The 25,036-nt window shown below is 46.3% G+C and overlaps 2 protein-coding genes across 4 annotated transcripts in view; one reads left to right on the top strand and one right to left on the bottom strand.

Annotated features, from left to right (window-relative positions):
• Positions 1–25,036, top strand: part of RMDN1 (regulator of microtubule dynamics 1) — a 233,823-nt gene that overhangs the window by 30,184 nt on the left and 178,603 nt on the right. The gene's annotated exons all lie outside the window — the stretch shown is intronic.
• Positions 1–25,036, bottom strand: part of CPNE3 (copine 3) — a 164,694-nt gene that overhangs the window by 87,355 nt on the left and 52,303 nt on the right. Inside the window, exon 2 of the mRNA XM_063924058.1 lies at positions 19,978–20,117. Coding sequence (XP_063780128.1) covers positions 19,978–20,109 — 132 coding nt within the window. The 5' untranslated portion in view covers positions 20,110–20,117. The remainder of the gene's footprint in view (positions 1–19,977; positions 20,118–25,036) is intronic.

Raw genomic sequence — 25,036 nt, 5'->3', positions numbered from 1 at the left:
CGGTGATAATGCTTCGCCGTGACCTCCTTCCTAGCCTTAAGGAGAGTGGGGATGACTTCCCCAGGAATACCCTTTCGAGCTAGAATTTGGCGTTCAACCTCCACGCCATCAAACGCAGCCGCGGTAAGTCCTGGAAGACGCAAGGCCCCTGCAGTAACAGATCCTCTCTGAGAGGAAGAGGCCAGGGATCTTCTATGAGCAATTCCTGAAGATCCGGATACCAGGCCCTCCGTGGCCAATCTGGGACGATGAGTACCGCCTGAACCCTTGTTCTTCTTATGATCCTCAACACTTTTGGAATGAGTGGAAGTGGAGGGAACACATATACCGACTGAAGCACCCACGGAGTTACCAGGGCGTCCACTGCACTGGCTTGAGGGTCCCTTGACCTGGAACAATATCTCGGGAGCTTCTTGTTGAGGCGAGACGCCATCATGTCTATTTGAGGAAATCCCCAACGACTTGTCACTTCTGCAAAAACCTTTTGGTGAAGACCCCACTCTCCTGGATGGAGATCGTGTCTGCTGAGGAAGTCTGCTTCCCAGTTGTCGACGCCCGGAATGAAGACTGCCGACAGAGCGCTCACGTGCTTTTCCGCCCAGCGGAGAACTTTTGTGTCCTCCGCCATCGCCGCTCTGCTCTTTGTTCCGCCCTGGCGGTTTATGTACGCCACCGCTGTTACGTTGTCCGACTGAATCAGGACAGGTAGACCTCGAAGAAAGTGTTCCGCTTGCAGAAGGCCGTTGTAAATGGCTCTTAATTCCAGAACGTTTATGTGCAGACAAGCTTCCTGGCTTGACCATTTTCCCTGGAAATTTCTTCCTTGTGTGACTGCTCCCCAGCCTCGGAGACTTGCATCCGTGGTCAGCAGGATCCAATCCTGGATCCCGAACCTGCGTCCCTCTAGGAGGTGAGAACTTTGAAGCCACCACAGAAGAGATATTCTGGTCCTGGAAGATAGACTTATTTTCCTGTGCAAGTGCAGGTGAGACCCGGACCACTTGTCCAACAGGTCCCACTGAAATACCCGGGCATGAAACCTGCCAAACGGAATGGCTTCGTAAGCTGCCACCATCTTGCCCAGCACCCGAGTGCATTGATGAATCGATACCCTTGCCGGTTTCAGAATCCCCTTGACCATGGTCTGGATTTCCAGAGCTTTTTACGCTGGGAGAAACACTTTCTGCAATTCTGTGTCCAGAATCATGCCCAGGAAGGGCAGCCGAGTTGTGATTTTGGCAAATTTAGAATCCAACCATGTTGTTGCAGAATCGTCAGGGAGTGCCACGTTTCTTAGCAACTGCTCCTTTGATCTCGCCTTTATCAGGAGATGTCCAAGTATGGGGTAATTGTGACACCCTGCTTGCGTAGGAGTACCATTATTTCCGCCATTACTTTGGTGAAGACCCTCGGGGCCGTGAAAAGACCAAACGGCAACGTCTGAAATTGGTAACGACAATCCTGCACCGCAAACCTCAGGAAAGCTTGATGTGGAGGATATATTGGGACATGCAAGTAGGCATCTTTTATGTCGACTGACGCCATAAAATCCCCCCCTTCCAGACTGGAGATCACTGCTCGAAGAGATTCCATCTTGAACTTGAAAGTTTTCAAATACAGATTGAGAGATTTTAGGTTCAGGATCGGTCTGACTGAGCCGTCCGGCTTTGGTACAACAAAGAGGCACGAATAAAACCCTACTCCCCGTTGAGACGGGGGGTACCGTGACAATGACACGCTGTTGACACAGCTTTTGTATCGCAGCACTCACTACTTCCATTTCTGGGATAGAAACTGGCAAGGCTGATTTGAAAAATCGGTGGGGGGGGGGGGGCACCTCCTGAAACTCCAGTTTGTACCCTTGGGACACTATGTCTAACACCCAAGGATCCAGGCCCGAGTGAAACCAGACCTGACTGAAGAGATGGAGACGCGCCCCCACCAGTACGGACTCCCGTAGGGGAGCCCCAGCGTCATGCGGTGGACTTGGCAGAAGCCGGGGAGGACTTCTGGTCCTGGGAGCCTGGCACAGGCGACCTTTTTCCTCTTCCTCTAAGTGCAGATTTCCTCTACCTTTAGAGGCAAGGAAGGACGACCCTCTTCCTTTTTTGTATTTATTAGGCCGAAAGGACTGCATCTGATAATGGGGTGCCTTTTTCTGTTGTGCCGGAACATAAGGAAGAAAGGATGACTTACTCGCTGTAGCCGTAGACACCAGGTCAGCGAGGCCGTCACCAAACAAGACACTTCCTTTATATGGGAGAGCTTCCATAGCCTTCTTAGAGTCGGCATCAGCGTTCCATTGGTCGAGACTGCCATGGCATTGGCCCTTTGATCCCAAGAGGCCAATATCCCTCGCCGCATCCTTTAGGTAAGCTGCAGCGTCCCTGATATAACCGAGAGTCAAAAGAATGTTATCCCTATACGGGGTATCCATGTCAGATGCCAAATTATCAGCCCACTTACCAATAGCACTACTCACCCATGCCGACGCCACGGCAGGTCTGAGCAGTGCCCCCGTAGTGACATAAATGGACTTTAAGGTTGTTTCCTGCTCACGATCCGCAGGGTCCTTAAGGGCAGCAGTGTCGGGAGACGGAAGCGCCACCTTCTTGGACAGCCGTGATAGAGCCTTGTCCACATTGGGAGAGGACTCACACTTTTCCCTATCGTCAGAGGGGAAAGGATAAGCCATTAGAATTCTCTTGGGAATCTGCCATCTTTTATCAGGAGATTCGCAAACTTTTTCACAAAGAGCGTTCAGTTCATGAGAGGGGGGAAACGTCACCTCAGGCTTCTTTCCCTTATACAAACAAACCCTTGTATCTGGAACAGTAGGCACTTCAGAAATATGTAAAACATCTTTAATTGCCACAATCATGTACTGAATACTCTTAACCAATTTTGGATGTAAACTGGATTCACTATAGTCGACACTGGAATCAGAGTCCGTGTCGGTATCCGTATCCGCCATCTGGGCAAATGAACGCTTTTGTGACCCTGAGGGGGCCTGTACCTGAGACAAGGCGTCCTCCTTGGATTTTCTCCACGCTTGTGTCTGAGAATCTGATTTATCCAGTCTTTTAGTTAACAACGCCACATTTGCATTCACCCAATCAGCAGTCGGCGGTGCCGACAGAGTCACTCCCGACTCCTTATCTGCGCTCCCAGCAACTTCCTCTGGGGAGGAGCACTCAGCCTCAGACATGTCGACACACACGTACCGACACGCACAAACACACTGGCTATACGAGACAGACCCACAGGGAAGCCTGTTAGAGAAACACAGGAGTTTACCAGCTCACACCCCAGCGCCTATTTCAGTACTGAAATCAAATCTCAGATGTCTGCTCTATTCATAAAAGGGTTAATAGCACCAAATTACTGTGCCCCCCGCCCGTTTTGCTCCCTGTTACTTGTTCAGGAGAGTGGAGGTCCGGGCCAGCGTTCTCTGCAGCCTGTGAAGAGAAAATGGCGCTGGTAAGCTGTGAGGGCTAAGTCACACCCCCTCACTGGCGCGCTGTAGTCCCGCTCAAAATTGTAATATTTATACTGGCGGGGGCTATAATTTAGTGCCTAGGCACTTATAACATATATACTTGTGCCAGTTTTATTCTCCAGTAACATGCTGCCCAGGGCGCCCCCCCTGCGCCCTGCACCCTGCAAGTGCCGTCTGTGTGTGGGAGCATGGCGCGCAGCGCGACCGCTGCGCTGTACCTCGTTACTGAAGTCTTCTGCCGTCACTGAAGTCTTCTGTACTTTATACTCACCCGGCTTCTTTCTTCTGGCTTCTATGAGGGGGTTGACGACGCGGCTCCGGGAACAAGCAGCTAGGCGCACCAAGTGATCGAACCCTCTGGAGCTAATGGTGTCCAGTAGCCTAAGAAGCAGCGCCCTTAACTCAGAAGAAGTAGGTCTGACTTCTCTCCCCTCAGTCCCACGAAGCAGGGAGCCTGTAGCCAGCAGGTCTCCCTGAAAATAAAAAACCTAACAAAGTCTTTTCAGAGAAACTCAGGAGAGCTCCCCTAGTGTGTGTCCAGTCACTCTGGGCACAGAATCTAACTGAGGTCTGGAGGAGGGGCATAGAGGGAGGAGCCAGTTCACACCCATTCAAAGTCTTATGGTGTGCCCATGTCTCCTGCGGATCCCGTCTATACCCCATGATCCTTTTGGAGTCCCCAGCATCCTCTAGGACGTAAGAGAAACAATGATGACTTCTCACGTCACTCTCATCATGTACCCACACTGGTAACAACATTATACATTATTAGGCTGCCATTATACGTTAAATGTACCACATGAGAAAGTCAGCAGATGGATCATCTACTTCTAAATCAATTGTAATGAATTGTCCCAGATGTGGAAGCGCTGTCTATATCTAAGGCACAGAGTACAACCTACAACCTGTGGCCCTCTAGCTGCCGTGGAACTAGCATGCTCTGCCTCTGTTTTAGCATGCCTTAATAGCAAAACTGTGGCAGGGAATGCTGGGATGTGTAGTTCCACAGCAGCTGGAGGGCCACATGTTGAAGACCCATAGTCCTTCATTTTCAATAGAGACTCGTGTAAGGGAGAAATGGATAAAAGTTGTGCCAAAGCTAACCTCACTCAGGGCGGGATTTACTATAAGCCATCGCCGCCTACCGCAGCGATACTAATCGCATATGTACTAACATATGCGATTAGTATTGCAATGCGGTATAGGAGGCCCCCCGCGATGATGTCTGCGGGGGTCAGCGGGGGTCTCTGTCACCTCCCAGACTCGGGAGGTGACCTGTGCAGGGAGTCCCCGGGCTCCTACTCCTCCCCCCTGCAGCCGGAAGGAGACAAGGCTGTGATGCGGGGGAGAAGGAGGAGTGGGGCCGCACCAGCAGCAGCTCAGGTATGCCGGGGGGAAGGGGGGGTCGTCGTGAGCGGAGCGGCGGCGGGATGCGGCGTGGGGCGGCGGCGGCAGTAAGAATCCCATAGGCTTCTATAGGGTATCGCCATAAAAAGATGGCGATACCCTATGAGGCGAAAACGCGGCGGTCGGGAGTCAGTACATATGAAAATGCGGTAAAACAGGGTTTTTACCGCATTTTCCCTTTAGTAAATCCCGCCCTCAGTGACAGCAGACCAGAGACCGGGGGGAGGGGGGTAGAGAACACACCAGATAATTGATAGCTATAAACTGAGTGGTTGCTATGGGCATTGCCTCCATTTGTTCTCTTTAGAAGGTTGATAAATCTCCGTGGAGGTCATGCAGGCAGACGTAGTTCAGAAAGAATAGAACAAGTAGGGAGAAGGGGGGGGGGGGGGAGGGGTCAGGGGGCCAGATGTATTAACCTGGAGAAGGCATAAGGAAGTGATAAACCAGTGATATGTGCAAGGTGATAAAGGCACCATCCAATCAGTTCCAATATGTAAATTAACAGTTAGGATCTGATTGGCTGGTGCCTTTATCACCTTGCACTTATCACTGGTTTATCACTTCCTTATGCCGTCTCCAGGTTAATACATCTGCCCCAGGGTCTGAAGAGCAAGTCGAACAAGTTGAGTCACCAACATGGCAGAATAATGCTCAAACACATCAAGCGGCAGCACAGCCTGTTGCTCAGACCTAGCAAATTTAAACAGATGTCACAGAGATGAACCTGAACGTAAGCATTACTGGGTGTGTGTAAATGACAGTGCCTATATCAGGGATGCCATCAGGTTGAGAAAAAAAAGGCACAGGGACTGAATTGGGGGAATGCAGGGAAAGGTTATTTGCACACATTGCATTGCTAGAACACACACGTTTAAGTTGTAATTCTACAGTATGGTTCACCCCCATCCCAAAAAATGTACACTGAATAATTAATCTTTGATTTTATCTCTACTGTTTAAATATCCAAGCCCCCCACCCCCAGCCTTTGTCACTTCCCCCTATTCATTCCTTCCTCCCCCTCTACCCTTCTTCTCCCACAGTCTACATAAAATGAAAGAATATCCGGGGTCATTGATTCTTTTGATCGCTCTATATTAATCTGCCACATGTAGATTCTCTTAGTGTTCATCCTGTTACCCTTACTTTTGCCAAAACTTTCCGGAGCTTGTACCAAACATGCAACACTGCATATAGAAGCCTATGGGCTTCTTTTACATAATTCCCTGAGAGGGATCCAATAGGATCTCTCCCAGTGTCTCCGGTGGCTTGTGTTGGGCAGCACATGTGCAGAAGGACTCCCGGGTCAGACCTGGAAGTCCTCACACTACAGCTGTCCTTTGCATTTGTAATAGCTGCTGTTAAGTTAATATTCCTAGTTGCGTTAAAACAAGATGTCCGCTACAGATGCAAAGTGAAACAATGGCCGCTTCGGCCACACGCTTCGTCTTAGCCGGCACAATGGATGCACAAAGGACGCCATGTGTGGTTCAGTACGCAAAAACACAATGGAAAGTGAATGAGACACCAATTGTAGTTATTAATGTTGTGGTTCAACGCATCAACAGTTTGTTTACTAATTCAAGCAAAGGTAAAACAATACGATGAAAGCTACAGCCAATACAAACATACGCAAGCGCTCCTGGATCCAGGCCTCAGTCGTCTAGCAAGATGACCTCTGAGAAAGGTGACTGAAACCTGGGCCAGGTGCGTGTCCTTTTATACAATGTTCCAAAAACAGTACAATGGGGAATGTAAAATCTTCTTCCATTGGTCCAGGGGCGGGACATATTCAGTACACATGGGTCATTGGTCAGTTTGAACACTGGGTGATGCCTAATCTTGGGGTGTGATTCCAGTTGTTCACCTCTGAGCTCCCGTCTAAAGACCAGCTCAAACCGACCACAGTATAATACAGGAATATATATGAATCTGGTATCGCTAATAACTTGTTGCCGCAATATGTGACAATATCCTCACAACCACCGGATTACTACTTATGTGACCCTGAACAATCTGATCCCACACACGTTGTCCTTATGCAGTCCCATCACTGTACTACACGTATGGCTGGATAGCTAATGAAATTATATATATATAAATTCCCAAGTGCGCTAAGATGGAATGTATTTACACACTTCTTCAGGCGATAATTTCGTCAGAATGTAGACTGGAGGATGTTTAAAACTCAAAAAGGTATAAATGATGTGGCTTCCTCAATAGGTCTCACAGAATGGATCCTGGGAAAACTTTAGCTGCATGTGGAAGTGACTTTTTGAGATTGTCAAACCAGCCATTTAATTCTGGAGTTTTCTACTGTATGAAGGTCAATATTTGAATTAGAAGTACTTTCGGTTCTTAAAGGTGGATACCATTTTTTAGGTAGTTTACTAAAATGCCGATATACGGTTGTCAGCACTCCTAGGAGGCTAGAATCAATAATTCCTATAGGCGGTCTGACAAAGATTTTACGCCAAAACTATCTTTAAGGCAGTCCATAAAACATCATCACTTAATTGGCTATACTTTTTAGAAGAAATATCCATTAGGAGTCCGAATATAAGAGCTCCACTTATTAAGTCCTGACATATTTCGAATAATCCTTTTTTGAGGATAGGATTATTTATACAAATCCATCGAGAGCAAATTAGTCCTCTTTCTATACTCGTTGCCCCTGATGAAGTCGATAAGACGAAACGCGTTGGGTTTGTCAGTCAAAGGATCACAATCTAGTTTGTGAAGATACTCCCTGTCGAGCTCGCACCTTGCAAAAGGTGAGGGGTATCTAGGATCCATCTCGCAAACGTGTTGGCTGTGTATTCTTTTGGTTGTATTTTATTCATATAATTTTATATTGTGAACTGTGTAAAAACTCATATGTTCAATTACATGTTATTAAAATAACTTTTTACTAATTGGCCGATTGGCCTCTTGTTTGGGTGACTATTTTGGTGAGGGGTGTCGGTTACAGGTACCCAGTTTTAAACATCCTCCAGTCTACATTCTGACGAAATTATCGCCTGAAGAAGTGTGTAAATACATTCCATCTTAGCGCACTTGGGAATTTGTATTTTATTCTGTATGTTTTGAGGTCTTCCAACAAAGATCTCTCCCGAAGTGCTGCTCCTAGGTTGGCGCGAGATAAAGATACTATTGTGTTTTGTATATATATATATATATATATATATATATATATATATATATATAGGAAAAGCAAATAAGAACAAAGCGACCATAGGTGGTAGATATTCTGAGTGACTAAAAGAAGATTTTCTTAACAAATAAAATGGGGTTTATTGCACAGAACGTTTTAAGACAATTGCACATAAAAAGACAGCAAACAGACAAAAATGTTGCTTTTTAAAAAACCGTTACACAATTTGTTAAAAAACCATTCCAAAGGGCACATAAAAGACAAGATTAAAATGGTGCTAAAAATTCATGCAATAAAAAATGAGAAAAATTAGAGACAACTGTGTGTCTAAAAATTATGTAAAAAGATTAATGTATACAAAAGTTTGATATAAAGAAAAAACAGCTTAACTGAGGATTTCAGTAGTAGGCAGGAATTACTCAACGCGTTTCGTCTGGTCTGACTTCATCAAGGGGTAGTGAGCATAGTGGGACACATCATCTATATATACCGTTATGGGTCAGGAAGTGATTAGTTACCTCACTTCCTGTGGTTAATTGACATTAAGGAACAGGATTCAAAAAACATAGAATAATTATAGCTAGTAGTGAGGGAGACACTAAATGCAGTCAGGCGCTATATTTGCGCTTTAAAACTATGAAGGAACACTTTAGAATCACTGAAAATGTTCAGGGGAGTTCATTCCCGGTAAATGACGCTAATCGCGTCATTTCCGCCCCACATCCATGTCCGGAGCTTTCTTCTGCGCATGCGCCGGCTGATATGAGGAAAGGTGCGGCGACCATCTTATTGAAGTCCATAGCATGAGACAGTTCTGTGTAATGGAAGCGGGTGCCGCCGGCCATATTTCCATAGATGATATCCATTAGTTTAGATAGGTGGTGAGCGTGTTCTTGTCTCCAAAACCGGAAAAAAGAAGGATAAAAGCGGATTCAGTACTTGTAACCGTTTCAAAGTCATATATAGTCCATATTATATATACAGATCCCTCATATTAATGAGGGCTATGTTGCATATGGTCAAGTATCAGTATGGTCATATCAAATGAACATATATACAGCATAACTTCTATGGGAATGACATCCTATGAGGTAGTGCATCAAGCCAGCATCAAGGGATGCAGAGTATAGTATTATACTGAAAAGTTGATGTGGCAATCAATACGGTGCTTGTAGTGCTTATATATGGATAGATATCGTTATAAACAGAGAGGTGATTTTTATTACTTTAAGTGTAAAAGTATACAGACATAGAAATGACCCGTCCCTGATCCAGTTGTTGTTACAGCACCCGGTCTTCTTGGAAAGTTTCCTTATCCAGTACTGGCTGGGCCAACACTGCTTGGCTTCCAAGATCAGACGGATTTGGGCATATCCAGTGTGGTATGACTGTAATTTAGGATCTGGGTGGTACCGATCAGAAAGCATGCTCAGAAATTGGGGGTCACTGTGCCACGTTGCAGCATGGACCCAGCTAGGAGGAAAAAGGGGAAGTGTGCGGTATCAAGAAGGAAGTATTGAGACATGACTAGCTTACATTCATATGTGAAAAATTGATGTTACAATAGTGCGCTGTTGACAGACAGTATTTTGCAGCAGAAAAACACACAAAGAGTAATCACCCAATACTCCAAGGAAACAGACAAAAAAGAAAGGAGTGTGTTCAATATCCGCGCACAACTGTTTGAAACATGTATACCCTTCACCTTAATACAAACAGAGTCACAAATAAATGCAGTATACTGAGCTTTAAATGTCCGACTCCTTTTGCCAAGTTGTTCACAAAGGTGAATTTTGGGAATTCATTCAATTCCAAGTAATAGCGGTTCTGCAAAAATGTGTTCCAAACCAGTGCTTGATAACAGCGGAATGGGAAACACAAGAAATAAAAACAATAATAGTGCAGTAGTAAAAACAAAGCTGATGTTTTAATAACAAGTTGCACTTACAGGAAAATAGAATTAAAATCACATGTAAAGGACCCAGTGGCACACAGGAACACAGCACAGCAGCTCACGGACATCCACAAAAGGTCTCCAAAGGGTAACGACGGCCTCAAGACCGGAATTTGAAGTCGTCAGTCCTCGAGATATCATGCAGCGTCCTCAAGAGTAGATTGCATGATAAAATTTATGGTAATTTTATCATGCAAATCCACGCTGGAACGCACGTATAACTTCCGGTCGACGTAATATCCGCACTTTTACCACACTTCTGATGAAGGATCCCATGTGATCCGAAACGCGTTAAGTGTGGTTGTGGACTATCTACTCTTGTGGACACCCGAGGACGCTGCATGATATCTCGAGGACTGACGACTTCAAATTCCGGTCTTGAGGCCGTCGTTACCCTTTGGAGACCTTTTGTGGATGTCCGTGAGCTGCTGTGCTGTGTTCCTGTGTGCCACTGGGTCCTTTACATGTGATTTTAATTCTATTTTCCTGTAAGTGCAACTTGTTATTAAAACATCAGCTTTGTTTTTACTACTGCACTATTATTGTTTTTATTTCTTGTGTTTCCCATTCCGCTGTTATCAAGCACTGGTTTGGAACACATTTTTGCAGAACCGCTATTACTTGGAATTGAATGAATTCCCAAAATTCACCTTTGTGAACAACTTGGCAAAAGGAGTCGGACATTTAAAGCTCAGTATACTGCATTTATTTGTGACTCTGTTTGTATTAAGGTGAAGGGTATACATGTTTCAAACAGTTGTGCGCGGATATTGAACACACTCCTTTCTAGCTTACATTCATAAAAATTGAGCTATTTCGTATCCTTCATTCAGTCCGTCTGGATGGAGTGATTTCATTTCATGTATCCAGATCATCTCTCTCCTTGATAGAAAATTGGAGAGGTCACCTCCTCTTTCTCCAAGTGTCACTAGTTCTATACCCTTGAACATAAGATCCTCTGGGTTAGAGCTGTGGTGTTGTAGGAAGTGTCTGGATACGGCATGTGTTTGGACCTTATTCTTGATGTTCCTTACATGCTCCTGTATGCGGAGTTTTAGTGGCCTCTTTGTCTTGCCAATGTACTTCATCTTGCAGGGACATTTTAGGAGATATATAACTGAAGCTATGTTGCAGTTGATAAAGTGCTTGATCTTATACTCCTTAGTTTCACCAGTATTCTTAAATGGTCTTTCTATTTGGATTCACGTATTTGCAGATGTTGCAATGACCACATTTGAAACACCCCACGCATTTCGGTAGTGTATCCTTGGGAGTTTCGTGGTTTCTTAGCATACTTGGCGCAAGGAGGTCCTTTAAATTCTGTGATTTCCTAAAGACCACGTGAGGTTCGGTTGGTAGGTGGTCTTTAAGAATGGGATCCATTAACAATATATTCCAGTGCGATTTATGTGCTTGTTTAATCAGGTTGTCGTGTTTGCTGTAGGTAGTAATGAATCTTACGGTATCTTTCGCATTCTCCTTTGGTTTATATTCCAGAAGTTCATTTCTCTCCAGGGTTTTTGCTTTAGTGTTGGCCGCTGTGATGATATGTTCAGGATAACCCTTTTCTTTGAATCTCTCTGTGTAGATGGACAATTGGGCATCACGATCCTCCACTCTCTTACAGTTTCGTGCAATCCTTGTGAACTGTGAGAGGGGGATGTTGTTCTTCCATCGTTTCAGATGGTTGCTCTGATAGTGAACATAGCTGTTTGTATCCACGTTTTTTTATAAAGTTCTTTGTAACAATCTCTTTTCCTTGGTGGGTCAGTATCAGATCCAGGAACTCTATTTGTTCCGTACTGTTGTTGGATGTAAACTTCAAGTTTTTACTGCATTTATTGGCGCTGTTAGTTCACCCTATATACATATATATATAAATAAATAAATAAATAAATAAAAACAGTTGACCAGCTGTGTAAAGACTATGTGTAACTCATTGTGTAGGAGACAGGTCCGTACTGTGTAAGCCACAAAGCCAGAATACGTAATACATTTCACATATCACTATTAGTTCAAATATCAATGTCTGGTCTGTATTATATTGAATACAACTTTTAGTCGCCTGGCTTGGATCACTTAAGATGCACACAAGATTCTGGTATGTGCAGGGGTGTGTTAAAAATGTAGGGTTAGAGCACACATTCAGGAATCTGCATATTCTTAGCAATTGTATGGTATCTGGCTTCTTGTTTGTTATACTACAGTACAGAGACATGATAGCACAGGATCAACTGAATCACCACAAAGTCCCAATTGTTCATGCTAACAATTGAGGCAAACAACGGTATTTACACATCCAATCAGTCAAAGGTCTATTTTCCATGAATAAAGGAATACAGGTTGAGTATCCCATATCCAAATATTCAGAAATACGGAATATTCCGAAATACGGACTTTTTTGAGTGAGAGTGAGATAGTGAAACCTTTGTTTTTTGATGGCTCAATGTACACAAACTTTGTTTAATACACAAAGTTATTACAAATATTGTATTAAATGACCTTCAGGCTGTGTGTATAAGGTGTATATGAAACATAAATGAATTGTGTGAATGTATACACACTTTGTTTAATGCACAAAGTTATAAAAAATATTGGCTAAAATTACCTTCAGGCTGTGTGTATAAGGTGCATATGAAACATAAATGCATTCTGTGTTTAGATTTAGGTCCCATCACCATGATATCTCACAATGATATGCACTTATTCCAAAATACGGAAAAATCCCATATCCAAAATACCTCTGGTCCCAAGCATTTTGGATAAGGGATACTCAACCTGTACCACATTTTATGACACAATGCCTGTTTGGACAGAACAATCTGATATGTTTTAGGACACTATTAAACTTATATTTCTGGTTGTTCTCGTTTGCCGGGTCATAATTTGAACACATTTGAGTGTATATTATCTGTAAGTAAGAAATATTTGTTACAGTATGATATTTATTAACAAATGCATCTTCTACCGTAATGTGCACAGTAACTCGCCATTACGGTAATTTGCGCCCTACCGTATTACCTATAGAATGCGTCAAAGACGCGTCCATTAGTAAATGCCATAGTGTATTCTAAATATCGAAAATAAGATTTTACTTACCGATAAATCTATTTCTCATAGTCCGTAGTGGATGCTGGGACTTCGTCAGGACCATGGGGAATAGCGGCTCCGCAGGAGACAGGGCACAAAATTTAAAAGTTTGACCACTAGGTGGTGTGTACTGGCTCCTCCCCCTATGACCCTCCTCCAAGCCTCAGTTAGGATACTGTGCCCGGACGAGCGTACACAATAAGGAAGGATTTTGAATCCCGGGTAAGACTCATACCAGCCACACCAATCACACCGTACAACTTGTGATCTGAACCCAGTTAACAGTATGATAACGTAGGAGCCTCTGAAAAGATGGCTCACAACAATAAACAACCCGATTTTTTTGTAACAATAACTATGTACAAGTATTGCAGACAATCCGCACTTGGGATGGGCGCCCAGCATCCACTACGGACTATGAGAAATAGATTTATCGGTAAGTAAAATCTTATTTTCTCTGACGTCCTAGTGGATGCTGGGACTCCGTCAGGACCATGGGGATTATACCAAAGCTCCCAAACGGGCGGGAGAGTGCGGATGACTCTGCAGCACCGAATGAGAGAACTCCAGGTCCTCCTTAGCCAGGGTATCAAATTTGTAGAATTTTACAAACGTGTTCTCCCCTGACCACGTAGCTGCTCGGCAGAGTTGTAATGCCGAGACCCCTCGGGCAGCCGCCCAAGATGAGCCCACCTTCCTTGTGGAGTGGGCATTGACAGATTTAGGCTGTGGCAGGCCTGCCACAGAATGTGCCAGTTGAATTGTGCTACAAATCCAACGAGCAATCGTCTGCTTAGAAGCAGGAGCACCCATCTTGTTGGGTGCATATAGTATAAACAGCGAGTCAGATTTTCTGACTCCAGCCGTCCTTGAAATATATATTTTCAATGCTCTGACAACGTCCAGCAACTTGGAATCCTCCAAATCGCTAGTAGCCGCAGGCACCACAATAGGCTGGTTCAGGTGAAACGCTGATACCACCTTAGGCAGAAAATGAGGACGCGTCCTCAATTCTGCCCTGTCCGAATGGAAAATCAGATATGGGCTTTTATACGACAAAGCCGCCAATTCTGACACTCTCCTGGCTGAAGCCAGAGCCAGTAGCATGGTTACTTTCCATGTAAGATATTTCAAATCTACCGATTTGAGTGGCTCAAACCAATGGGATTTGAGAAAATCCAAAACTACATTGAGATCCCACGGTGCCACTGGGGGCACAACCGGGGGCTGTATATGTAGTACTCCTTTTACAAAAGTCTGGACTTCAGGAACTGAAGCCAATTCTTTCTGGAAGAAAATCGACAGGGCCGAAATTTGAACCTTAATGGACCCTAATTTGAGGCCCATAGATAATCCTGTTTGCAGGAAATGTAGGAATCGACCCAGTTGAAATTCCTCTGTCGGGGCCTTCCTGGCCTCACACCATGCAACATATTTTCTCCAAATGCGGTGATAATGTTGTGCAGTCACCTCCTTCCTGGCTTTGACCAGGGTAGGGATGACCTCTTCCGGAATGCCTTTTTCCTTCAGGATCCGGCGTTCAACCGCCATGCCGTCAAACACAGCCGTGGTAAGTCTTGGAACAGACATGGTCCCTGCTGGAGCAGGTCCTTTCTTAGAGGTAGAGGCCACGGGTCTTCCGTGAGCATCTCTTGAATTTCCGGGTACCAAGTCCTTCTTGGCCAATCCGGAGCCACGAGTATAGTCTTTACTCCTCTCCTTCTTATGATTCTCAGTACTTTTGGTATGAGAGGAAGAGGAGGGAACACATACACTGACTGGTACACCCATGGTGTTACCAGAGCGTCCACAGCTATTGCCTGAGGATCTCTTGACCTGGCGCAATACCTGTCCAGTTTTTTGTTGAGGCGGGACGCCATCATGTCCACCATTGGTCTTTCCCAATGGACCACAATCATGTGGAAGACTTCTGGATGAAGTCCCCACTCTCCCGGGTGAAGATCGTGTCTGCTGAGGAAGTCTGCTTCCCAGTTGTCCACTCCCGGAATGAACACTGCCGACAGTGCTATCACATGATTTTCCGCCCAGCGAAGAATCCTTGCAGCTTCTGCCATTGCCCTCCTGCTTCTTGTGCTGCCCTGTCTGTTTACGTGGGCGACTGCCGTGATGTTGTCCGACTGGATCAACACCGGCTGACCCTGAAGCAGAGGTTTTGCCAGGCTTAGAGCATTGTAGATTGCTCTTAGTTCCAGTATATTTATGTGAAGAGACGTTTCCAGGCTTGACCACACACCCTGGAAGTTTCTTCCTTGTGTGACCGCTCCCCAGCCTCTCAGGCTGGCATCCGTGGTCACTAGGACCCAGTTCTGTATGCCGAATCTGCGGCCCTCCAACAGATGAGCACTCTGCAACCACCATAGCAGAGAGACCCTTGTCCTTGTCGACAATTTTATCCGCTGATGCATCTGCAGATGCGATCCGGACCATTTGTCTAGCAGATCCCACTGAAAAATTTGTGCATGGAATCTGACGAATGGAATCGCTTCGTAAGAAGCCACCATTTTTCCCAGGACTCTTGTGCATTGATGCACAGACACTGTCCCTGGTTTTAGGAGGTTCCTGACTAGTTCGGATAACTCCCTGGCTTTCTCCTCTGGAAGAAATACCTTTTTCTGAACAGTGTCCAGAATCATCCCTAGGAACAGCAGACGTGTCGTCGGGATCAGTTGGGATTTTGGAAAATTCAGAATCCACCCGTGCTGTTGGAGCACTACTTGAGTTAGTGCTACTCCGACCTCCAGCTGTTCTCTGGATCTTGCCCTTATCAGGAGATCGTCCAAGTAAGGGATAATTAATACGCCTTCGCTTCGAAGAAGGATCATCATTTCGGCCATCACCTTGGTAAAGACCCTGGGTGCCGTGGACAATCCAAACGGCAGCGTCTGAAACTGATAATGACAGTTTTGTACCACGTACCTGAGGAACCCTTGGTGTGAAGGGCAAATTGGGACATGAAGGTAAGCATCCTTGAAGTCCAAGGACACCATAAAATCCCCTTCTTCCAGATTCGCTATCACTGCTCTGAGTGACTCCATTTTGAACTTGAATTTTTGTATGTACAGGTTCAGAGATCTCAGATTTAAAATAGGTCTTACCGAGCCGTCCGGCTTCGGTACCACAAATAGCGTGGAGTAATACCCCTTTCCCTGTTGTAGAAGGGGTACCTTGACTATCACCTGCTGAGAATACAGCTTGTGAATGGCTTCCAATACCGTCGCCCTGTCGGAGGGAGACGTTGGCAAAGCAGACTTTTGGAACCGGCAAGGGGGAGACTTCTCGAATTCCAACCTGTAACCCTGAGATACTACCTGCAGGATCCAGGGGTCCACCTGCGAGTGAGCCCACTGTGCGCTGAAATTCTTGAGGCGACCCCCCACCGCCCCTGAGTCCGCTTGTAAGGTCCCAGCGTCATGCTGAGGCCTTTGCAGAAGCCGGGGAGGACTTCTGCTCCTGGTGCAGTCTCTTACCCTTTCCTTTGCCTCGGGGCAAATATGAATGTCCTTTTGCTCGCTTGTTCTTATAGGAACGAAAGGACTGCGGCTGAAAAGACTGCGTCTTTTTCTGTTGGGAGGGGACTTGAGGTAAAAAGGTGGACTTCCCGGCTGTTGCCGTGGCTACCAAATCCGATAGACCGACCCCAAATAATTCCTCCCCTTTATACGGTAATACTTCCATATGCCGTTTGGAATCCGCATCGCCTGACCACTGTCGTGTCCATAGACTTCTTCTGGCAGATATGGACATCGCACTTACTCTTGATGCCAGAGTGCAGATATCTCTCTGTGCATCTCGCATATAAAGGAATGCATCCTTTAATTGCTCTATAGTCAATAAAATACTGTCCCTATCCAGGGTATCAATATTTTCAGTCAGGGAATCCGACCAAGCCACCCCAGCACTGCACATCCAGGCTGAGGCGATTGCTGGTCGCAGTATAACACCAGTATGTGTGTATATACTTTTTAGAGTATTTTCCAGCCTCCTATCAGCTGGATCCTTGAAGGCGGCCGTATCAGGAGACGGTAACGCCACTTGTTTGGATAAACGTGTGAGCGCCTTGTCCACCCTAGGGGGTGTTTCCCAGCGCGCCCTAACCTCTGGCTGGAAAGGGTATAATGCCAATAACTTCTTTGAAATTAGCAGTTTTTTATCAGGGGTAACCCACGCTTCATCACACACGTCATTCAATTCCTCTGATTCAGGAAAAACTACAGGTAGTTTTTTCAGACCCCACATAATACCCTTTTTTGTGGTACTTGCAGTATCAGAGATATGCAAAGCCTCCTTCATTGCCGTGATCATATAACGTGTGGCCCTACTGGAAAATACGTTAGTTTCTTCACCGTCGACACTAGATTCGGTGTCCGTGTCTGGGTCTGTGTCGACCGACTGAGGCAAAGGGCGTTTTACAGCCCCTGACGGTGTTTGAGACGCCTGTACAGGTGCTAATTGGTTTGTCGGCCGTCTCATGTCGTCAACCGACTTTTGCAGCGTGCTGACATTATCACGTAATTCCATAAACAAAGCCATCCATTCCGGTGTCGACTCCCTAGGGGGTGACATCACCATTACCGGCAATTGCTCCGCCTCCACACCAACATCGTCCTCATACATGTCGACACACACGTACCGACACACAGCAGACACACAGGGAATGCTCTGATAGAAGACAGGACCCCACTAGCCCTTTGGGGAGACAGAGGGAGAGTTTGCCAGCACACACCAAAGCGCTATAATTATATAGGAACAACCTTATATAAGTGTTGTTTCCTTATAGCTGCTTAAATATATATAATATCGCCAAAAAATGCCCCCCCCCTCTCTGTTTTTTACCCTGTTTCTGTAGTGCAGTGCAGGGGAGAGCCTGGGAGCCTTCCTAGCAGCGGAGCTGTGTAGGAAAATGGCGCTGTGTGCTGAGGAGATAGGCCCCGCCCCCTATTTCGGCGGGCTCTTCTCCCGGTTTTTCTGAGACCTGGCAGGGGTGAAATACATCCATATAGCCTCAGGGACTATATGTGATGTATTCTTTTTAGCCAGAAAGGTAATCTCATTGCTGCCCAGGGCGCCCCCCCCAGCGCCCTGCACCCTCAGTGACCGCTGGTGTGAAGTGTGCCTGAGCGCAATGGCGCACAGCTGCAGTGCTGTGCGCTACCTCATGAAGACTGAAAAGCCTTCAGCCGCCGGTTTCTGGACCTCTTCTTACTTCGGCATCTGCAAGGGGGTCGGCGGCGCGGCTCCGGTGACCCATCCAGGCTGTACCTGTGATCGTCCCTCTGGAGCTAGTGTCCAGTAGCCTAAGAAGCAAATCCATCCTGCACGCAGGTGAGTTAATTTCTTCTCCCCTAGGTCCCTCGTTGCAGTGAGCCTGTTGCCAGCAGGACTCACTGAAAATAAGAAACCTATCAAAACTTTTACTCTAAGCAGCTCTTTATGAGAGCCACCTAGATTGCACCCTGCTCGGACGGGCACAAAAACCTAACTGAGGCTTGGAGGAGGGTCATAGGGGGAGGAGCCAGTACACACCACCTAGTGGTCAAACTTTTAAATTTTGTGCCCTGTCTCCTGCGGAGCCGCTATTCCCCATGGTCCTGATGGAGTCCCAGCATCCACTAGGACGTCAGAGAAATATGCAATTTGACTTTGACACTAATCTTCATGCAATTTCATTTATGAAGACAGCTATGCATGCGGTAAGTGGTGGGATGTTTCGCTTTCAGAAGATACACCCTGTTCTTTGTATGCTGTCATACTGTACATGCATTTTTCTGTATGACTTTTTGACCATGATAAGTAAATAAAAACCTGAAAACAAACAAACCTCATATCTGTATACTGGGTTCAGTATGATATCCCGGCTGTCAGGATCCCAACAGCGGCATCCCACCTGCCGCAATATTGACAGCAAGCTCAGGGAGCCCCCTCACAAACCCACTGCGCTCGCCACGCTTAGGACCCAGTGGCGAGCTGTGCTCTCACCGCGGGTTCTATTCACCCTCGGGTGGTGGCGTGGACCCACCACCCAAGTGGGAATACAGGGGAGCAGTCGTTATTCTGACCACCAGCATTTTACCGGCTGTTGAGATCCTGAATGTCGGGATCCCGACAGCCGGTATATTAACAACATCCCTGTATACTATTGAACGATTATGGGATGCAGTTATGTTACCAGCGCTCAGGATCCAGGAGGTCAGCATGCCGATTCCGGGATCCCGAACGCTAAAAATACTGGCAGTCGGAATTGTCGTGTCTATTCCCACGACACCCATAGAGCGGGAATAGAATCTGTGGCGTGCGCAGCGAACCACCGAGCCCGCTACGGACTTTGTTGCGCTCGCCCCCAAACCCCCCCACCCCCTCGGGCATTCTGCTGCCGGGATCCCGGTGTTGGTATGCTGACCGTTGGGATCCCGGAAGCCGGCATAACTTACCCAACCCAATCATTATATCTTGTCTGATATGTCCTCAAACTTTCACAGTAAAAAAGGTCTAGAGACTTTTTGGGTGTGTATTAAAAGATTCACAGTATATAGATAGTCAATAGGTCTCCATCTGCTGCCTAACCCTAACACTCCCCCTGGTGCCTAATCCTACATATTCTCTTCTGCAGCCTAACCCTAACTATCCCCTTCTGCAGACTAGCCTTAACCATCCCCCAAATGCCTAACCCTAACAATCTTGAAAAACCACCTTTTCTGCGTCGACCATTTGCATGTCAACCATTTGACCCTGTTGACATAAGTCCATATTGACCATTTAACTGTCGACCATCTGCTATAGATCTATTGACTGTCTATCTTCCATCCGGACACCAAACTTTTCCATGTGTTTGTTAAATACATATGTTTGAAGTACCTCAGACCATTGCTGGCCGCTGGTGTTCAGAAGCAGGACACACAACGGATCTGATTTGGAGCCGACATCTTTATCTAGCAGATTGTCGCAGGAAATGCTCAGTTCCACTTTGGTCACACACTGTGCAGCCATTTGTAACTCTAAGTAAATAAGGAAACAGAAAATTATATTTAACGGAACAAATGAAACAAGTAAATACAAAAGTATTCAGAACACGAAATTCACACACTTGTGGCTAAATTTTGGTCCAATTTCTGAAATAACACCAGAGGATAAATTTATAATGCACGTGTTTCAAAGTCAGCGCATCTTTGGCGGTTTCACACGCTGGGTTTAAAGGGGCAATAATATGAAATAAAACACGCCCTTTATTTGCCACTTTAAATCCAGCTGCTGAAATCCACCTTAGGCGCAGCATAGTAAATGTACCTCCATGTCTAATCTACAGTAGACACACACCCAAATCCAGCCACCAGTGGCAGCTCCAGAGGTGGGGCTGCAGCACATTCCAAAAAATAAGATACGGGAGCCACACCAACTGCCAGGGAGTCTCGGCCAGCAATGCTTGGCAGTGTTTGGGGTTGCAGTTGGTGCGGCTCCCCTATCTGAATTTTGGACTGTGCTGCAGCCCCACCTCCGGAGCTGTCACTGCCAGCCACTGTACCCCGGTTCCAGATTTATGTTCAATCTAGCCACACATGTATTCCATAAAGAATCTCTGCTTCATTACTTACCGTATATACTCGAGTATAAGCCGACTTTTTCAGCACATTTTTCTGTGCTGAAAAAGCCCCCCTCGGCTTATACTCGAGTCAATGGCTGCAGCAGACGCCGTGGGCTGTGTGGGCGTCCGCTGCAGCCGGCTCCAGGACAGACACTAGAGGTCATTATTGACCTCTAGTGTCTGTGCGCGTTGCTATGGGAGAGACGTCATGACGTCTCTCCCATAGAGATGATCGGGTGCCGGGGAGCGGGCGGCCGGACAGAGCGGCGGCCGGACGGAGCGTGCGGCCGGACGGAGCGAGCGGACGGACGGAGCGGAGCAGCGCAGCAGCAGAAGAAGCGGTCGGGAAGCAGGAGCGGGGCAGTGGTAAGTATTGTTTTTGTGTGTGTTTGTAAGCGGCGACGGGGGCACTGCAACAGGGGGCAAAGAAAGAAGGGGGCACTGCAACAGGGGGCAAAGAAAGAAGGGGGCACTGCAACAGGGGGCAAAGAAAGAAGGGGGCACTGCAACAGGGGGCAAAGAAAGAAGGAGGCACAACTACTGGGGGCAATGAAAGGGGGCACAACTACTGGGGGCAATGAAAGGGGGCACAACTACTGGGGGCAAAGAAAGGGGGCACAACTACTGGGGGCAATGAAAGAGGGGCACAACTACTGGGGGCAAAGAAGGGGCATAACTACTGGGGGCAAAGCAACGGCAGCATGTTTTTATCTGGCACTGTGGGGGGATATCTGTTACTGGGGGTATATGTGGCACTGGGGGCACAACCCTAGCAACAAGCATTACCCCCTGGCAACAAGCATAACACCTACCGCATGAAACCCCTGGCAACGAGCATGACACCCTGAGCATGAAAACCCCTGGCACCGTACATTTCCCACCCTAGGCTTATACTCGAGTCAGTCATTTTTCCCAGTTTTTTGTGGTAAAATTAGGTATCTCGGCTTATATTCGGGTCGACTTATACTCGAGTATATACGGTTTTTCTATCAATCAATTGATAGAAAATGTGCTTTTCCATTTAGTAAATCACAAAACAAAGAAACAAAAAACAACCAGGAAAAATCTAACGTAAAAAAAAAAAAATGCTTTATAGACTGAATATACCGTAAGTGCATTTATAAGAATGACCTATGAAAAGGCACAGTTATAAATAAAATATACAGTAATACATTATCTACTACTGGTACGAGTCACAATATAATCCTGTTGATTGTATATTACAATCATGTTTACAGACATTTGCGCTGATGGGGATTTTTGGATAGAGGAAAGTAACAGGTGCTTTTCTGGAACTATTTACCACTTTAAAGAGACAGTAACACCACCTTTGAAACTAAATAATTTTAATTTCTGTGTATGACATGAAATAACTGTATATATTTAGCTAAATGTGGCTCTCTTCATTCCTCTGCAGCAAGGTGCCATGTTAGGAGGGCAGCGTGTGTGTAGTAAGTAAGCAGACGCAATGCAGTATGAGGAGCAGACTTGCAATACAGTAATGTGCTGTGTGGAGTCACACACAGGAGCAGAGCTAAGGACTCCGCATTAACTGAAACCAATGGCAGCTTTTTAGCCGGTATGAGATCTCATCTCAGGACACAGGGGTCTATTTACTAAGCCTTGGATGGAGATAAAGTGGATGGAGATTAAGGAGAGGATTTACTAAGCAGTGATAAAAGTGGAGAAATGAGCCAGTGGAGAAGTTGCCCATGGCAACCAATCAGCATTGAGGCAACCTTTATAATTTGCATACTATAAAATTATACAGAGCAGCTGATTGGTTGCCATGGGCAACTTCTCCACTGAATCACTTCTCCACTTTTATCACTGCTTAGTACATATCCCCCTAAGTACCAGCCAATCAGCTCCTAAGTGTCATTTTTCAAACCCAGCTTGTGACATGGCAGGTTGGAGCTGATTGGCTGGTACTTTATCTCCATCCACTTTATCTCCATCCAAGGCTTAGTAAATAGAGCCCATAGTCCTAAACATTTGTTTGGCGCTTCAGTTGTCTGTAATACTGTAATACAGCTGCAGTTACAGTAGTTTAGCACAGAACGATGTACTTCACTCAAGATAACCTGATCCCTGAACTGAGAGGCGAGCACACTGATGTTTTTTTATATTTTTTCTTTATTTTTTTAGTGTGTGCTCAGCTGTGAGCTGAGTAGTTATGTTGTTGAATAAAAGTTTTACTTTATTAAGTTATACATGTGCACCACACCCAACACATTTCACACAGCTCATTATCACTGTCTGGCAGGGTTACTTCTCTTATGCCAATACATAAACGTGTAATTCACCCCGGCATCATGCACCTTTTGCTCTTCCCTATAATTAGTGATATCATATAGCAGTTCCGTTTAAACACTTGTCAATATCCAGCAATCTCTGATAGTGCGGGAGCTAGAGGCACTTTGTTCCACTTACACTTCTGAGGCAAATTATAGACACTATGGTATAAACACAACTAAATATAATATCATGTAATAGGGTTAGGCTGCGGGGAGGGAGGGTTAGGTTTAGGCACTAAGAAGAGGGGTTAGGGTTAGGCACTAAGCGGGGAGGGTTAGGGCTAGGCTGCGGGGAGAGGGAGGGTTAGGGTTAGGCACCACGGGAAAGGTTAGGTTTAGGCTGCGGGAGGGGGCGGGTTAGGGCTAGGCTGTAGGAGGGTTAGAGTTAGGCACCACCGGGAAAGGTTAGGGTTAGGCTGCGGGAGATTCTGCACACTGGGATGCTGCTGTCGGTATTCTGACTGCCAGCATCCCCAAGTGTCGGCATCCCGATGCCATCCCATCTCAGGTTCAAAGGGTATGGGTCTCGACCCAACTTAGGTCAACACTCATTAGGTCGACTGTTGAAGGGCGACATTGCCATTAGGTCGACATGCATTAGGTCTACATGGGCGTTAGGTCGACAGGTCGACATGAGGTTTTTGACTGTTTTTGGTGTCGTTTTCTCCGTAAAGTGACGGGGAACCCAAATTAGTGCACTGTGTCCCCTCGCATGGCTCGCGCTTCGGGCAAGGTGATTACCGTTCCAATCGTAGTCCACGTGGATGGTTAAGTATGAAAAAAATAAGATTTTAAACCTACTGGTAAATGTTTTTCTCCTAGTCCGTAGAGGATGCTGGGGACTCTGTAAGGACCATGGGGAAAGACGGGCTCCGCAGGAGACATGGGCACTAAGAAAGAACTTTAGGTATGGGTGTGCACTGGCTCCCTCTATGCCCGTGCTCCACACCTCAGTTAGAGAAACTGTGCCCAGAGGAGACTGACAGTACGAGGAAAGGATTTTTGTTAATCCAAGGGCAAGATTCATACCAGCCCACACCATCCACACCGTATAACCTGGGATAGACGAACCAGTTAACAGTATGAAACAACACAGCATCAGTCCGAGACTGAGGAAAACTGTAACATAACCCTTATGTAAGCAAAAACTATATACAAGTCTTGCAGAAGTAGTCCGCACTTGGGACGGGCGCCCAGCATCCTCTACGGACTAGGAGAAAATAAGATTTTAAACCTACCGGTAAATCTATTTCTCCTAGTCCGTAGAGGATGCTGGGGACTCCGTAAGGACCAAGGGGTATAGACGGGCTCCGCAGGACATAGGGCACCTAAAAAGAACTTTTACTATGGGTGTGCACTGGCTCCTCCCTCTATGCCCCTCCTCCAGACCTCAGTTAGAGAACTGTGCCCAGAGGAGATGGACAATACAAGGCAGGATTTAGAAATCCAAGGGCAAGATTCATACCAGCCCACACCAATCATACCATGTAACCTGGATTATACATAACCAGTTAACCGTATGAACAATAACAGTAACGGTCCAAGACCGATTCCAACTGTAACAGAACCCTTATGTAAGCAACAACTATATACAAGTCTTGCAGAGTTTCCGCACTGGGACGGGCGCCCAGCATCCTCTACGGACTAGGAGAAATAGATTTACCGGTAGGTTTAAAATCTTATTTTCTCTTACGTCCTAGAGGATGCTGGGGACTCCGTAAGGACCATGGGGTTTATACCAAAGCATCCAATCGGGCGGGAGAGTGCGTATGACTCTGCAGCACCGACTGAGCAAACGCTAGGTCCTCATCAGCCAGGGTATCAAACTTGTAGAATTTAGCAAAAGTGTTTGACCCCGACCAAGTCGCCGCTCGGCAAAGCTGTAATGCCGAGACGCCTCGGGCAGCCGCCCAAGAAGAGCCCACCTTCCTAGTGGAATGGGCCTTAACCGAATCTGGTACCGGCAATCCAGCCGTAGAATGAGCCTGCTGAATCGTATTACAGATCCAGCGAGCAATAGTCTGCTTCGAAGCAGGTG

Source organism: Pseudophryne corroboree, chromosome 5, assembly GCF_028390025.1.
Source record: "Pseudophryne corroboree isolate aPseCor3 chromosome 5, aPseCor3.hap2, whole genome shotgun sequence".
Lineage (NCBI taxonomy): Eukaryota > Metazoa > Chordata > Amphibia > Anura > Myobatrachidae > Pseudophryne > Pseudophryne corroboree.
This window is presented reverse-complemented; position numbering and strand designations above follow the sequence as displayed.